This window comes from Musa acuminata, chromosome BXJ2-8 (assembly GCF_036884655.1).
Source record: "Musa acuminata AAA Group cultivar baxijiao chromosome BXJ2-8, Cavendish_Baxijiao_AAA, whole genome shotgun sequence".
In the NCBI taxonomy this organism is placed as follows: Eukaryota; Viridiplantae; Streptophyta; class Magnoliopsida; order Zingiberales; family Musaceae; genus Musa; species Musa acuminata.
Genome location: NC_088345.1, coordinates 49,412,075 through 49,429,343, shown reverse-complemented (window position 1 = coordinate 49,429,343; position 17,269 = coordinate 49,412,075). Strand labels below are relative to the sequence as shown.

Here is a 17,269-nt window from a genome sequence, read left to right as displayed (position 1 = left end):
TGCAAGTGGGCTGATCTTTACAGATACAAATCGCAAGGGCAAAGCGCGACTTAGGCAATGCAAGCTAAGTTCACGTCTTTGCTGCAAGGGTACCTCGCGACTTAGGCAACGCAAGCTAAGTTCGTATCTTTGCCGCAAGGGTGTCTCACGCCTTAGGCAATTCTAGCTAAGGTTGTGACAAGAAGGAGTGCCATGCTTTCCGACAATGAAGTTCAGTACATTGTTACACCAAGGCTCGGCCTTACTTGAATCAGAGACCCAATCAATAGATTCAATAGACGATTCCTTAAGGGCTCAACTATGATAGATGGGCCAGCACTTAGACGAGATGCATCGAGAGTTCCAATAGTTCAGAAGGGGAGATGTAGATGACCCTACCTCAGGCTGCTTCCCATTTGTCTAAAGCATCTAGGAGGAGACGATCACAATAAATATTTGTCTCCTATCATTGGATGCCTTCGATGACAACTCTAACCTAATGAAGCACACTGTTGCTTTTCGATCTCAGATATCTTTGTATGGTAACTAGGACACTTTAATGTGCCGAGTATTCTCAACGACATTGAAGGGCTCAACGCAAGAGTGGTACAATTATCGGAATCCTTTCTCGGTCTTTGCCTTCACTTAGCTTACGAAGGAATTCGTGGTCCATTTTCTCGAGAACATATGTTTGAGGCTATCTGTGGTTATGCTACTCGGGCTAAGATAGAGGGATGATGAAACCCTCTTTGACTTCATCATATGGTTCACTAGTGAAATTCGAGACGTGCAGGATGTCCACTCCTCTCTTATGATACAAGCTTTTATGATGGGGCTAAGGCCCACTCGCTTCTTCTGGTCGTTGGTGGAGAGACCACCAATGACAGTCCTCAAGATACTCGAAAGGGTCAATCAGTATATAACCACAGTAGTAATGATCTTGAGTAAGTGCGAAGAAGCCCATAAAAGGTCACACCAAGAACCACCTAGAAAATCAATCTTGGGCTTGCCGTAACGAAGGAAGTATGGTTGACCCAAAAAACCTCACTTGAGGTAAGGATCAACTCCTCTCAACATGACGAGGATTGAGATCTTCTTAGAAATAAAAGAAAAGAAATTCTTGAAAAACTTATTATCGATGAGGATTCTCTTAGAAAAGAGGGATAAATCAAAGTATTATCACTTTCATTGATGTTATGGTCACGATGCAGAGGAGAGTCAAAAGTAGATTGAATAATTCATTTATCGGAAAGACCTTGGGAGGACTTTCACTATAGTTTGGATAAGTAATACCTATGGGCTAAAAATATAATTGATTATTAGTACTTAATAATCGAGTTGTGATCTAACTTAAGTTCATTCATTCCAATTGAAGCCAAGAGGCTTTTAAGGCGTCGAGGAGTATTTTCTATCATATTGACAATCCAATCCGTCGATATGATATGATAAGATGATCATTTTATAGAGATATTATTTATCTGAAAATATGATTATTAGATTTTGATTTTCTAATCCTTCAAACAACGTGAAATTAAATATATGATATTATAAAAAAATATTTTAGTTTTGATTTCATAAATACATGATAATTGACTTGGTTGCATTATAATCTGTAAACGCGGGAGACGCGTCACTACGATATCCCAAGAGAGTCGATCAAGTAGTTTCTACGAAAAGCAACGCTTATAACGTACCTGCGCTGTGTTACCGGAGGCTGCGGTGGCCCCGCAACGGACCTGCCTCAGAGCAGGTGCGGCAGCTGGAATAACCGGTTCATGACGAGTCAACACCTCTTGAGGACGCAACGGACGAACCGGTTCATGACGATATTATGGCCCGCTTCAGGTCAAATACATCGATGTAATCATATCTCTGTACGTGCGCGCCCCGCCTCGGCCAGGGACCGGTCCACTACTCCCGGTTCCTTTTTCTCTCGACGTCACCCGTTGCCTGCCACGTTCGTTTCAGTGCTCTGATCTCGTCGACGACGCCTGCTCACGATCCCTGTCACGCCGAGGTCCCGCCACCGCCGCCGATTCCGAAGGAATCTCTCTCCCTCTCTTTTAAGCTACTAGCTCGTGGTTCGTTTTCTTTCTACTCAGTTCTTTTTCGTTTTGCCCTATTCTACTCTTATCGGTGCCTCGCCCACCACTTTTTGATTCAATGATCCATTAATTTCTCTGTCATTGATGGTCTTTGATGCTTTGTCGTTGTTGGCTACGTACCCGGTAATGTTGGTCAAGATTTCGCCTTATGTAGTCTCTTAAAAGTTTTGTTTCTTTGGTAAATGGTTTTGATGTTAAATCGATACAAATAACGAACTTCTAAGATTAAAAATGACATTTCTACATCTAGAAGGATCCAGATTATCTCTATGGACTCGACATTGCTTAGCTCACATTAGAGCGAGGATAAGATTTACGACAACTTTCAGTTAGGATTCACGATCGGTGTTTTATAAGTTAGTGGATTACATTTGTTATTTCATAAGTTAAGAAAATCTGAATTGTACCTATAGCATTTTTGTCCATGGCATAGCCAAGCTCACTGAATATATTCTGAAAAAGGAATGTTTTGTGCTTATATAGGAGTCTATATACATTCCTGAAGTAGGTTTGGCATTCAGGATCTACTGGTAGATGGAGTGCATAATGATTGATCTAAGGATGATTTTTAAGGGGAAAAAGAATTGTTATTATCTTCTGTGGTTACATGAATTGACACTGATTGATCTTCTTAGGCCACACAGATTTTTCTGGAATGGGAAATTTTGCTTGCACTGAGGTTTTGAATATTGCTTTTTAACTATTGAATTAAAGGAAGTTTTATTCTCTGTGCCCTATATATATATATTTTCAAACGATTATTGATGTTTGAATTTGATGACACCAATGAATGTGCATCACAGTTTGAGATTTATTTTATTACTAAGCACACTATATTAAATAATTCTTTTGATTTGTGCACAGTTGAGGACTAAAAGCTTTCATGTTCTTATAATTTGGGAGATCTAAATATAATTACAAATTAATGAGTATGTATTACTATCCACATTAGCTCAGTTGGTTTCACCATGATTGTGCAAGGACAATTCTTCAATTCTACCCCATGTTGTTAAAATGGGTTTTTGGGTTCAAATAAGTAAGACCTTACTAGATCTATTTTCTCTCAATAGGTTTCATCTGTTGCTACGGCAAGTTACTCAGGGAATGGCACCATAGGGTTGCCAAAGGTATGGTCGAGCAAAAATTTGGTTGTACAGAGACAAAGTTACCAATGACGCAATGGGTGATGCAACAATTACATACAAGGATCCTCATGCTGTTGTTGAATGGTTCCACAACAAGGATTTTCATGGAGCCCCCATTGAAGTACATATAGCAGAGTCAAAAACCAAGGATTTGAATGATCATTCATATGCTCAACAGAATGGCTTTGAAGCAAATTCAAGCACGGTACCTGGGGTGTATGATGATGTGGATTGTGGTGGAGGTAGAGGTATAAGTCGTGGTGATGCTTCAGGACAGTCATGGCAGAAAGATGGAGACTGGATGTGTCCAAATACAAGGTCTTTGGTATGACAATGGTGAGCCACTTGTTCTTGCACCATGAGATCCTTATTTTGTCTTGAATCTATCATGAATAGTTACAAGGCAATGCAATATGTTTTCTTATACATTTTTTTAGCAGATGTTCGAATGTGAACTTTGCATTCTGAGGTGTTTGTAATTGGTGTGGGACAGCTCGACCTGCTGGTGCTGGTGGAACAGGTGCTGTTGGTGGTAGAGGGAGGGGCCGTGGTGGTGGTGATACTGGGGAACGTGCCCGTCATGTTGGTGGTTCTATGGGGCTCTTTGGTTCAAATGAGTGGCCCTGTCCAATGTAAGTAACACTCCTTGTTTATAAGGGTAGCTGTATCCTGTTTGAAATCCTTATTGTTACTTACGTGGATAGTATCTAGTTTTTTGCAAGATGAAATCCAACTATATGAATCATGGGGTATTATAGAGCCAAAAAGTTTATATTACATATATGTCGTTTGGCTCAATCACTGTTTGCTTCAGTGAAGCATGCTGCTCTGTAAGTTAGATGGCTAGCATTATGTTTTTTATTCCGAAAAATGCCTAAGGAATCCAAACATCTAATCTCTTTTGGTCATTGCATGACTTTTTTGGAAGATTTCAAGTGAGTTCTTTAACCTTAATTTTGCCAATCGACTTTCTAAATTTTATCTAATGTTCCAATGAAATCCTGTTGTCAATTCCATCCAAAAGTTTTGGCCAAAGTTGACCTCGTTGCACTGTAAGAATTGACTTTCAAACTTGGCCTAAATCTCACCAAGAAAATTTGTTTGACATGTCACATGGTTCAATGCCTACAACTTGGACATTAGCTTGTCATCAAGTGCAATTGTTAGGGTTTAAGAATTGTCCATTAGACAACTTTCTTGCCTGCATCTATACTGGATTGACAAGCCAACTCATATTGTGTAGTTATCATAACTATTAGCTTATCGATGTAAATTGACTGCTGACTTGACCAAAACATTAATTATAGTGTGAATTGACAAAAGCTGAAAACCAGATTTGCAATTGAAAATTTCCTAGTAAGATTAAGGACTAGTTTTGTAATTTACCCTTTCTCTTAGCCTAAAACACTTCATTAGTTTGCTTTAATTATTATTCTCTTTGATTTTTGACTCTATACACCAGCAATCTATTTAGTGTTATTTCTGATTTCTCTTCGACAAGCTCTCCTATCTATTATCTTATTCCGTTCAGCGCTCTAACACGCAACATTATACTCAACTAAGCTTGTTCAGTGTCATTGAGGTAGAGAATCGACTCTCTTCTTCACCGGTAAGTCAATTAGTGTCATTGAGGCAGAGAATATGATGCCCCGGGAGGAGCTTTTGAAAAAGCCGTCTTCTTCATGTCATCAAGAGCACTCACCATTATATAGATCAGAGTGCAGAGATGCGAACCACTTTCTTTTTCATGCCACTTGAGGTTTCACCGTTTTGGTCTTTGCCAACTAGTGAAAGCTCATGCATAACTATAGCTCCATTTCAAGCATGGATTAAATGTTCTTTATTGTACTCTTTGATGTTGGCGAATTAAGTCCTCTGATTTGAAATTGTCTTTTTTTGTCTGGACAAATTTAGGCAAACAGGAAAGGAGCATGCAAAGATATGAACTTAGTGATACTTCCCCGCTTGTCTTATTCCTTTCTTGTGGATGATTTTTATCATAGTCTTATTTTGGATCTTTTGTGTGCTCTTGTGGAGTGTTGTCTATATACTAGCATGTAATTGCACGTGCTTTGCAGAAGCAATTGTTTAGTTTATTGTTGTGAAATAATTGTAGGGAAATGTAGGGACGACATCACATGCACAATGGAAGAACATAAAATAAAAATCCTAAAATTTTCAAAAATGTGTTCATCGTCGTGCGAAGATTGGTGTGTAAAAACCTACGAAACTGAAAACCACGTGTAAGATAGTTGTGTTCCCTAAGGAGATCGTATATCCTTGAATGAAGGAGGTCAAGCGTCCTCCTCTCTAGCGGTGATCCACACGGTAGGGGCTGCGAAGATGCTTCTCAAATCGCTGCCCAAATCTCCACACCTACTATCTGAGGAGAAGGGTAGAGAAGAATAGGAGGTGACAACCAAAAAGCCTAACCTCTAGTCATTTGGTTCTCTTCCATTTATAGAGGTCTCCTGTCAACTTAACACTAATGAATCCTGTCATATTCGGTATTAAATCTTCATCTAACTATCCAAGCTTTTTAGATTAGTGGATCTTTATCCAATAATCTCTCATTCACTCTTATTGGATCTCATCCATAGGATCTAATAATACAGGGGCTTATTGGATATCCAATCAGATAGGGGCTTCGACAGATGTCTTATATCCGAACCTTTACTCGTTGCAGTACCTATTATATGTATGTGACCCTTTAGGCCCAATATTGAGTTGGCCGTGAGTCATACCTATTAGAACTCATTCTGGCTCGGTGAATTATTATCTTCATAATAATTCACTTGACTCATTGATTACGGATGTACTAGGTCACTACGCCGCAGTCCCCAGACGATACAAGGGAATCAATCCTTTGGACCTATATGTCCTCAGTTATCGTGTACCTATAATCCCTCATCCATTTAATATCCCATAGACTGTATATCGGACATGGTGTTGTCAGGCCCATATGGTTTCTTCTTGAGTCTCGCTTTAGTCGGATTCTTCCGGAGAACTCTTTCTCTCTCAATCCGAATGATCTTGGCCAATGATTGGTCTGAGCAAGAACACGTAGGATATTCCTCTCATGACACCGAGAGCGGATGATCCTCTATCAACATTCAATAGCCCTCATAAGGTTGATTATCACTCCCGATGATCGATTGTACTAGATATAAAACTTCCAAACCTATAAGTCCGGTATCAAAGAGTGAAGTCCTCATACAGGACATCCTTAATATCTCAAGTCTAAGAATCAGGTACACCATTGGGACGACGGAATCGCTGTCTGAAAATGAGGTATCATCAACTATCTAGCATTTCGTAAGCGAATTAATCAGTGAACTCATTCTCCAATGAGCACCTGCACTATAGCTCTAGTGTCTCCACGAGCAGCTATAAGACCAGTCGTCTCCATCGTATGAACCGGTGTACGGCATATCAGTTTGTCCGGTTATCTCGATGTTCGTATCGAGTAACCTATGACTAGGATTATTTAGGGTCTGTGTTTAAAGGTGAATCAGTCCTATTATCGTGATCTCATAACGATCTAATTCTAACTGCACAGATCCATGGACATCACAATATATATATATATATATATATATATATATATATATATATATATATATATAATCATGTTTTATTAGTAAATGGATCGGTAGCTTACATCTGGTAAATAACACTGCAAGCCCCTGTTATTGCCTGTTTGTTTGCGACAGTTTGTTTTATCTGCCCCACCTACTATATTTTCTTGACAAGGCTGATACTCTATATACACTAATTGTTTCAGGTGTGGGAACATTAACCGGGCAAAGTGCATAAAGTGCAATATATGTAACACCAACAAGTCAGGTCACAGTGAGTGTGGTGTAAGGTAATAGGTCATGAATAGATTAGCCATGCTCTTAGGGTATTTGAATCCATATATGGATATAAAATTGTTCTAAAAGCATTTAGGGTTTACATTACCAAACAGATTAGTTTTTTTGTATAATCTCCTGTTTCAACTTGTTGCTTATTCTATGTGTGTTCTATTTCTCTATATCTATGCTTATGCTTGATAAGCATGCTACAAATGCAATTGCTAATGATTATCAAGCAAGCAAACAAGCATGTATGTTCATTTGGCTTTAGTCATATAAGACTGTTGGTCGTCGGTGATACATGGACACACACTTTGCTTCCGGCGCCTGAGCATATGGACTTATTTTTTCTTAATTGAACATGTTTGTGTATGTTTTCATTGCTTAATTGAGCCATCTTATGTTATTTTTTTTGTCATATTCTTGGTTATGTTGTTTTATTTAATAGAGGAGGCTGTGCTGGTGGATACAAGGAACTTGATGAAGAAGAGATAGAGGAAACAAGGCGACGACGGAGAGAAGCTGATGAGGTAGATGATCTTTTAACCTTCTATGGTGATCTTTTTTCTTTAATCTTTGGATTCTAATATTGCATTCTTGGCTTCCAGGATGATGGGGAATATATGATGAATTTGGCAACCTTAAGAAGAAATTCCGTGCAAAAACACAGCAGGCTGAATCTGGACAGATGGTTCCTGGTTCTGGACGTGCTGGATGGGAGGTTGATGAGATAGGTATTTTTTTAACCATTTCTCAAGAGTTCAGAGACCTAACTACATTCTGTCGAAGAATTTATTATCCTTTTCTGTTTCACTTTTGTAGATGCTTTTATGAAAAAAGAAATAGCTACTTTGTAATCCACTGCTGTTTTTGTAGTTTGCAGTTAATTTATGAAAGTTCTAATATGCATATACTCTTAGATCCTATTGTCTCCATTGCTATGGTGAGAAAGAAGGGGATACTCTGCCAAACCATCAGCATTTGCTGCAAAGCATTGATGACAAGAAAGAAGGGGATACTCTGCCTATTAACTGCTTGCTATTAATTATTATTTGCGCTGATTAATTTTTTATTCTATAAATTAATTTTAATTCTTGTTATACACTATATTACATTGTTAGAAGGATTCCTTAACTATTAATTATTATTTGCGCTGATTAATTTTTTAGTCTATAAATTAATTTTAATTCTTGTTATACACTATATTACATTGTTAGAAGGATTCCTTAACTGTTAATTATTATTTGCTCTGATTAATTTTTTATTCTATAAATTAATTTTAATTCTTGTTATACACTATATTACATTGTTAGAAGGATTCCTTAACTAACATATCCATACTGCATTCTATCCTATTTTTGGAAGATTTGACATATCGGTTTATCTGTATCGTTTATCCTCTTGTAATTAATTATTATTTGTGCTGATTAATTTTTATTCTATAAATTAATTTTAATTCTTGTTATACACTATAATACATTGTTAGAAGGATTCCTTAACTATCATATCCATACTTCATTCTATCCTATTTTTGGACGATTTTACATATCAGTTGATCTGTATCATTTATCCATAACATGCTTCCTAGTTCTTTTTACCCTTTATTGTGTCTGCAACCTTTGGTAGAAAGATGTATTTCTACGTTCTGCATTCTTTGTGACTTAATTGGTTTTCTATTTCTTATCATATCTTTGTTGTTATATCTTCTAGGTTATAACTGGTAATATTCCTATATGCTTCAACAATTTGCCTGTGAATTGAAATATCAGGTGCATGATCCCACAATTATCCTATGACCACGTGCTTAAAATATAAAACTAATAGTCTAATACATCCTATTCTCAACATGTTTTACTTAGTTACGAGGATTTGAACTTTTGCTTTGATGTTTTACTTAGATATCTTTATTGACATATGTGCTGTTCTGCGTAATTGTTTTACTCTTTTTTCATGGCATTTACTAGTTATGACTGGGAGACATGGTATGGATAAAAGCAGAGACCGCTACAGAGATAGCAACAAGCGAGAAAGCAGCAAGAACCGAGAAATAGATGGTCCTGAGAGGGAAAGGCGCTGCAGCCGAAGCAGAGAAAAGGAGAGGGAGTGTGAGAAGGAAAGGCGGAGAGTTTCAGATACAGAGCACTTGGTACAAAAGATGTTGGTGATTGGTAGTAGTGCTTAACCAACCCTAGATTTGATTACTGTGCATTCTCTTGGTATCACAGCGTTGAAGTTTTGTTATTCAAACCGTCTTATATTGCCTGTACCTGGAAGCTTTATGCTAAAATTCTCAGTTCCACACTTATTTCCTGCAGTTCTTTGTTCTACCGACTATGTCTTCCTGTTCTATGAACTTATGAAGCCAATCTGCCTGATACCTCTCGTGGCTTAAGTGATAGTTGCTGTTACAGAGTGCAAGCATTTTTATTTAGCAGTCATGTGCAATGCTAAGGACAACGTGTTTCATACAGGTCTCCCGTACGGGTCTTCATCTGTAATAAACTCGATTGTTCCACTTCACCCGTTGATCGTTTGACTCGAAGCAGAGCGGGGACCACATCACTTGATTCAATCCATATGCAGGTATCCATCTGCACGCCGTGCCCGAGTGGATTAAGTACTGCTCTTCCTCTCCACTACCCCTTCTCGTGTTTTCCGGTGGTCCGCACGTATCAGATTTTAACGCGATGCGGAGCAACCAAAGTCTCATCCGACCGTCCCCAACATTTACCCTGTTAGTTATCCGTCCGTTTAGTAGGACCCGAAGAATCAACAAATGGGTGACTAGCCGGGTCGTCTCTAGCGTGTTAAAAGACCACTGCCATAAAGCGGCACCCCACCACCATATAAAGCGGCAAATATATATCTATTCCAACGGATGATGTCGTTTTAACGAAAAGATCAGACGGACGGTACCCTACGAATATCGCCCTTTTAAATAGACGTCGAGTGGGACTTCGAGTTCATCTCTTTGACTCTCGATTTCGCCGATCCTCACTCCCCTCTTCCTCCTCCTCCTCGTTTCGGTCTCAGATCCTCTCGCGGTGAGTGATCACCTAATCTCTTGTTTGATTTCGTACACCTTTCTTGCCGTTAAAGGTTCTTTGCACAGTTTCTTTGGTTCTTTTAATTTGAAATCTTTTATTTTTTCCTTTCGGTCTATTTTACCGTCGACGAAATCAATTCCGAGTGATCTTTTGGTACCTGTGATCCGATCGTGCTGTGGTATGAGAAATTTTAGGGTTTCTTTACTAGAGTCCGCTTTATTTAGATGATTTTGTTGTTTGATAGGTAATCATGGGAACAAGATGCGGGGTGGTTGTGATTCCTCTTCTTCTCTCGATCTTGTTGCTTGTTTCTGCTGTTCCGGCATCGGCCGAGGAAGATGGATTTATCAGGATTGGCCTGAAGAAGAAACCCTTAGATGAAAGCAGCAGGCTTGCGTCACGCATAATGGACAAGGAAAGGAAGAGCTTGATGGGCCGGAAGTATGGACTTGGAGATGGTCTCGAGGACGAAGGAGATGCTGATTATATTTCCCTGAAGAACTACATGAACGCGCAGTACTTCGGGGAGATCGGCGTTGGAACACCTGCGCAGAAGTTCACCGTGATATTTGACACTGGCAGCTCAAATTTGTGGGTTCCATCTGCCAAGTGTTACTTCTCGGTTAGATTTTTGTTCCCTCTTATAATTCTCTGAACGTTTATTTTGTGCAGTATCAGTTTGTAACTTCATATGTTTATCTAATTTATGTTCTGCAGTTGGCTTGTTATTTCCATTCGAAGTATAAGTCAAGCAAGTCAAGCTCCTACAAAAAGAACGGTTTGTAGTTTCAATTCTTTTTTCTGATCTCAATACTTTCAATTTCTCTTTTATGAGCTACACTTTCATTAATGTGTTTATGATATTTTTTTTAAAAACAAGAATATTTAATGGTTTGCAAGTTTCATGATGAAGTATTAATTTAATATGATTCTAATGATAGAATGTCTACATATTTTGTTAAAATTGTAGGGGGTGAGAGGGGGATCCCTAACTTTTAACGTCTCTTGTGACCACCTGTTTCATCCCATTTGTTTGATGTAATAATTAACGTCCCTTGTAGAGATACTTCAGCAAAGATGAACATGTAATTGAGGTTAGCGTATCACTTTCTCTTGTTCACCGGGACAACTAAAGATGCACTTTGGTACTTTCTGTGGGGTGCATTTGTGGACTCCCAGGGTGTATGCACACACAAACACATGTAGATGGGTATGTAGATGAATCATTCAAAACCAAGTGATAGGCAGAAAAAAGGAAAGCTCCATTTATCCATGCGAAATTCCATTTGTGCAGATATTTATGGTTCCTGAGTTCATCAAATTGCTTTTTTTTTATCTGGAAAATAAATCATTATACAGGTCTTCAGCGTAAGAGTATATTTATCTGCATAACTGACCTGTAAACAATGATGTAGCGAAAAGTGATGACATATCAGAAAAATGGCCGATAACTTGTCCAGTAAAGTGACATATTAGCAAATTATCGTGTTAGTGGTTGGATATCACTGAAATATGATAAACAACTATTTTCAAGAGATCTTTAGTATATTCATGGGCCAAGGAAACAGCAGAATGGCAACCACTTCTACATTCTATTTGTGATTTCTGGTTGTAAATTGAAAAACCTGTTGTCCCATTGCGATTAGGACATGAACAACGTTATATTGCATCCATTATTGACTTATTTCCAGACTAGCCTACAGATTCTTCAAGCTGGGGTAGGTTCCTTTAGTTGCAGTATCACAATCTTATTTTCATTTCCCCTGAAGTTTTTAGTGAACAATATCTGCATTATTGTTTGTTTTCTTGTCCTGTATTGTTTAATGTTATGTCTTTACAAAGCACCTTCATGTTTTCATTTGAAAATTATTTTCTTGTAAGCAGGGAAGCCAGCAGCCATTCGCTATGGATCTGGGTCAATTTCTGGTTTTTTTAGTCAAGATCATGTTACGGTTGGTGATCTAGTTGTCAAAGATCAGGTTAGCAATAGCAATAGCTTCACTGAATTCCTCCATATATAGTTCATTCATTCTAGTCATTCAAGTCTCTGCTCAAGTTTTGAACTCATAAACTGATGTTATTTAGGTTTTTATTGAGGCCACCAGAGAGCCTAGTGTCACGTTTTTGGTTGCAAAATTTGATGGCATACTTGGACTTGGATTTAAGGAAATATCAGTTGGCAATGTTACACCTGTGTGGTATTGTGACCATTACTCTTCAGAACTTCTCTTCTTAAGATATGCTTCCGTTATTACTTCCAATAATCATATGCCTTATTAGGCTTCTCCACATCATGTCTTATGAAGTTTTCACTATGTTGAAAGAAAGGCTTTATTGACTGAATGATTGATCAATTATATTTCTATTGACAGGTACAATATTGTTGAGCAAGGCCTTGTAAAAGAACCTATTTTCTCTTTCTGGTTTAATCGAAATTCCGAGGACGGGGAGGGAGGTGAAATTGTATTTGGAGGTGTTGATCCAAGTCATTACAAGGGTGAACACACTTATGTTCCTGTGACTCAGAAGGGATACTGGCAGGTAATATCTGAACCCCTTTTTTGTCTGATCATTCAGTTGGATGCTGACACATGCCATGTCCTTCTATGTTTACTAATATATTGGCTGTTGTTACTGGTTCATGCTGGATGACAGTTTAAGATGGGAGATGTCATGATTGGTGGCCAATCTACTGGTAATGCATATGGATTTTTATATCACCCATTATCATTTGATATTTTTCCTTTTACCAGCTTTTAAGATGTAATTTGTACATTGTGCTGTCTGTCAGGGTATTGTGCTGGTGGTTGTGCAGCAATTGCAGATTCTGGAACTTCTTTGCTTGCTGGTCCAACAGTATGTTAATCTTCTGGTGGCCCTTTTTAATAACTGAGCCCCATCCTCCCCCCCCCCCCCCCCCCCCCCTGTTTGCTTTAGAAAGCAGTCTTAAATCTATAGAATCTGCTTGTGGTAGATATAAATACACAACACACTTTGATTCTTTACATGTTGCAGTTTTTCTCTTTTCTAAATGTTTTGATTGCCCAAACATAGTTCTTCTGTTATTTGGAAAGACGAAACTTGACCTCATTAGTGTTGTGCTCATCTTTCATTTTTCCTAATCGAACATAGACATGGTATCTCTTCTTCGCTAGGGTTTTTCACAATAGAATTTTACTGTTATCGATTTTGTAACTTGAGTATATACAATGGGATAATTTTTTGCTTTGTATGTTGTAACTTCTATGTTTTTTTTCTGGGAATTTATCTCTTTTCCAAGTAATTGATGGAGGAAAAACTTTCTGAGTGTTCGTGTTGTTATAGCTGTGGGCAGGAAGAGGTTTTTTCTGTTTTTTTGAAGTGTTTTCTGAAGAATTAAAAAATATATTTATTTCATCTATGATAATAATTATTACATGAGAAATAATGACTTTAAAAATACACAAATTATTTGTGCCATCCGTTCTGTGTCAAATGTAAAAAGCATGGGTTACTATTGAGGAAAATGATAACGAAGACCATGTGATCCACAACATCTTGAGACCTTATGTCTTTGACTATTTGTTGGAAGTGTGTACACTGTTGACCGGGTAGCATTACTTCATGTTATTCATGCTTTGAAGCCATGAGATATTGTAAGGTTGAAAGTCTGCTGCTGTACTATAGGATAATTAATCATCATTAGCAAGAAAAAAACCTAGAAAACAGTCTTCTTAATCAATTAATGCACTAAATTCCAGCTTCTAAGGTGTAGCTCTTTTTCACCCTGAATAAAAGAGTTTCTCAAGATCTTTCATGGTCAACAAAGCGTATTTTCTCTGTCAAGCCACAAAGTAGTGTGATGCAGGTTTTTGTCATGATAAATGTGAATCATGCCAAGACAAGACAATCCTAACTTTTTTGGGTTATTCAACAGACAGAACATGGTAAGTTGGATAATTTTGTTGCATTCAATTGGATTCAAGATAAGTTTTCTCAAATCTGGCAGATAATTAATTGGCACCTAGATCTCTCTCAGTTAGTTATATTTGATGGTCCATGGCTAGATTTTGTGATGTATATGCTCTGATGTCTACTAGCTACTGCTATCACGCTTGCGTAATCTTTGTCCCTTTTGTAAAATTCTTGTCCTCTAATGATACCTGATCAAGTTTCCTTTCACTTGATGAAGACCATTGGATTAATTTTGAAGAAACTATTAGTTTTCAATCTTTTTTTTTTTCCGGGTAATGGATTAGCCTCCTATATCCCTGTATCCTCTTGCAGACCATCATTGCAGAGATCAACCACAAAATTGGAGCTTCTGGTGTTGTTAGTCAAGAGTGCAAAGCAGTAGTAGCTGAATATGGGCAACAAATTCTGGATTTGTTGTTGGCAGAGGTTTGCAGCAGTTTCATAAGCATGTTAAAAATTATTTTTCATAATTTTTTGCATATGGAAACATATCTGGTTTATTTTACAGACACAACCTGCCAAGATTTGTGCTCAGATTGGTCTGTGTACCTTTGATGGAACCCGTGGTATTAGGTCAGTAGTAGATTGCTGGAAAGTTCAATTATGATCTTATTGTCTAATAGCCCTATATGTGATTATGCAATTTACTTAATGATGGGCCATTTTACTGTGCAGTATTGGCCTTGAGAGCGTGGTGAATGATAATGGTGATATATCAGCTGGTCTCCAGAGTGATGCTATGTGCAGTGCTTGTGAGATGGCAGTTGTTTGGATGCAAAATCAGTTGAGACAGAACCAGACAAAAGAACACATATTGAATTACATCAATGAGGTGGGTTTTCTCTAAACTATATTTTTTGGGAGGATTTATTTGTATATGTTGAGTCATAGCTTGAGTTGCTTCTCAGCTATGTGATCGGCTACCTAGCCCCATGGGAGAATCAGCTGTAGATTGTGGTGCCCTTGCATCAATGCCTGGTGTCTCCTTCACTATTGGTGGTAAAGTATTTGAGCTCAAACCGGAGCAGGTAATATTGAGTGCTTGGGTGATAAATATATTATTTATGACTATTTCTTTCTACAAAAATGTTACTTGCTGGCTATTTCAGCTGTTAGATACGATTTTATATAGCTATATGCACTTGCTTATGATTTTACAAGTTGCATGACTTGGCTTACATTATATATTCATTAATAGCTGCTAAGTTTAATTTGATATTTTTTATAGGTTTTCCATTTGACATTATTTATCTATCTGTCATACTCAAGATGTGAAAGAATTCTTAACTTTGTGTTTCAAAACCTATAAGTTGCTTTTCTTAAATAGATTGTCATGGCTTTGACATTATTTTCCTTGGTTACTCATATGTCTGCAAGTAAATAGGAGCAATGATTGTACTCTCTGAACCTTGCTTGGCATGTCAGGTTAAGTGGATACAGCGTTCGTGTATAATTGAAAAAAATAAACTTGGCACTTCTCTCAGTACAAATATTAGGTGCATCGAGTAGAAATTTCCGTGTGCCACACGGATGATTTTGTGTTCGGCCCCTGAACCCGGGCCTGACCCACTTATTAGTGGGTCCAGTTCAAATCTATCAGGTGAATCAAGGTTCTAGGGAAAGTATATACTATGTAGTATACAGATGGGTGAAAACAGTGTACTCCATATGCTGTGGATGGCATAATGAAAATGGTGCCTATGGGCAGACTTTTTTCTGTTTTAGAATGTTTAGAAGTAGTCAAGGTTGTAAAAAGATTGTATTTATTGGCGAGAAAGCCTGATCTGCCGACTTACCCATCCATGATCTTGCCTGCTCTGCAGTACATTCTCAAGGTCGGTGAGGGATCAGTGGCACAGTGTATCAGTGGGTTCACCGCTTTTGACATTCCACCACCTCGGGGCCCTCTTTGGTGTGTATCTCCATTTCTGCCTGCATTCATGTGCATGCTTGTTCTGTATTAACTGTTGTTCGTGATACTTCTCTGAAACTGCTGCAGGATACTGGGAGACGTCTTCATGGGAGCCTATCATACGGTGTTTGATTATGGCAATTTGAGAATTGGGTTTGCAGAAGCAGCTTAGAACAGAAATGCTTAGCAGACGTCTTCATATAGAATAACCAAATAAAAAGGACGGCAGGTGATGCATGTACATAAAACTGTGGGCTATGTTGTTCTGCTTCTCTGAAACTACTGTTGCTAATGATCCTTCCAAGGAAACATTTGTTGCTTCTCACTTTGTAGATGTAGTATATCATCTAAAACTCCTGCTTGTTGCCCGAAATTGGGAATAGCTAGATGTGTCATGGCTGAAATTGATTCAATTTGATGGATCAAGTACTCGCGATGGATTACCATATCCTGTCGAGGAACTTACTTTTTCTATTGCGACATATTTTGGTTGTACAATGCATGGGGATTTTGGAGCCCGTGTGGTATTTGAACATGTGAGTTTTGGTGATGGAGGATATCTACTTCAAGTGGGGAGATGTTGTGGACAGATTATTATGACATTGTTGCCAATTCACGGAAGGACCCAGTCAACTACCACTTGTGGAGTAGTGCAAGCGCTATCCATTGGATATAGGGATGGCAATGGGGTGGGGTGGGGTGGGGTGGGGTGGAGAATGCTTCCCCCGTTCGCATTCCCTTTCCTTGCCCCATTCCTCATTTAGACCGGGCAAGGATAAGGATGAGGAATCATTATCCCAATTCATTGTTCGTTGTTTACAATTGTCGATCGCTGAAGGAATTATTGTTTATTGATGGAGAGAGAGGTGGATCGATGAACACAAAGTCAAATAGCAATAACAACACCACCTGCGATGTGCATAACGTATTGTGCCGTACGAAGGAGTTGTTATTGTTAAATGAGAAGATATTTTATTTGATTCAATTGAATAAAATGATTTTTAATTAAATCATAATTAATTTAATTAAGATTTATCAAATCTAATTTGAATAACGAAAGTCTAACTTGTATAGTATTTGGGCGTAGCATCTCAGGTACGAGTATGGATATAGGGTGAGAGTGGATATAGGGTGAGAGTGTTCTATCCGTTTCCGTTTCTTTTCTTTTTCATATAGATAATATAAAATGTTCCTTATCCTCACTCCGTTCATATTTATTTTTTCCATCCCCACCCCATTAAGGGTAGGTGCCCATGGATACCCATACCGA

General features: G+C 38.2%; 2 protein-coding genes across 2 annotated transcripts; both read left to right on the top strand.

Moving 5' to 3' along the window:
- The first annotated feature begins 3,329 nt into the window (after positions 1–3,329).
- On the top strand, positions 3,330–7,673 carry LOC135620433 (transcription initiation factor TFIID subunit 15-like). The gene is made up of 3 exons (XM_065123359.1): positions 3,330–3,565; positions 3,723–3,861; positions 7,535–7,673. Exons 1-3 carry the CDS (start codon positions 3,493–3,495, stop codon positions 7,671–7,673), a joined length of 351 nt encoding a protein of 116 aa, XP_064979431.1. The 5' UTR covers positions 3,330–3,492.
- Positions 7,674–9,990: 2,317 nt separating this feature from the next.
- On the top strand, positions 9,991–16,381 carry LOC135619963 (aspartic proteinase oryzasin-1-like). Its single transcript, XM_065122487.1, has 14 exons — positions 9,991–10,130; positions 10,378–10,755; positions 10,851–10,911; positions 12,018–12,112; positions 12,219–12,331; positions 12,506–12,674; positions 12,789–12,828; positions 12,925–12,989; positions 14,400–14,513; positions 14,596–14,660; positions 14,763–14,919; positions 14,996–15,115; positions 15,911–15,999; positions 16,087–16,381. Exons 2-14 carry the CDS (start codon positions 10,384–10,386, stop codon positions 16,169–16,171), a joined length of 1,545 nt encoding a protein of 514 aa, XP_064978559.1. The 5' UTR covers positions 9,991–10,130; positions 10,378–10,383; the 3' UTR covers positions 16,172–16,381.
- The last annotated feature ends 888 nt before the right edge of the window (positions 16,382–17,269 follow it).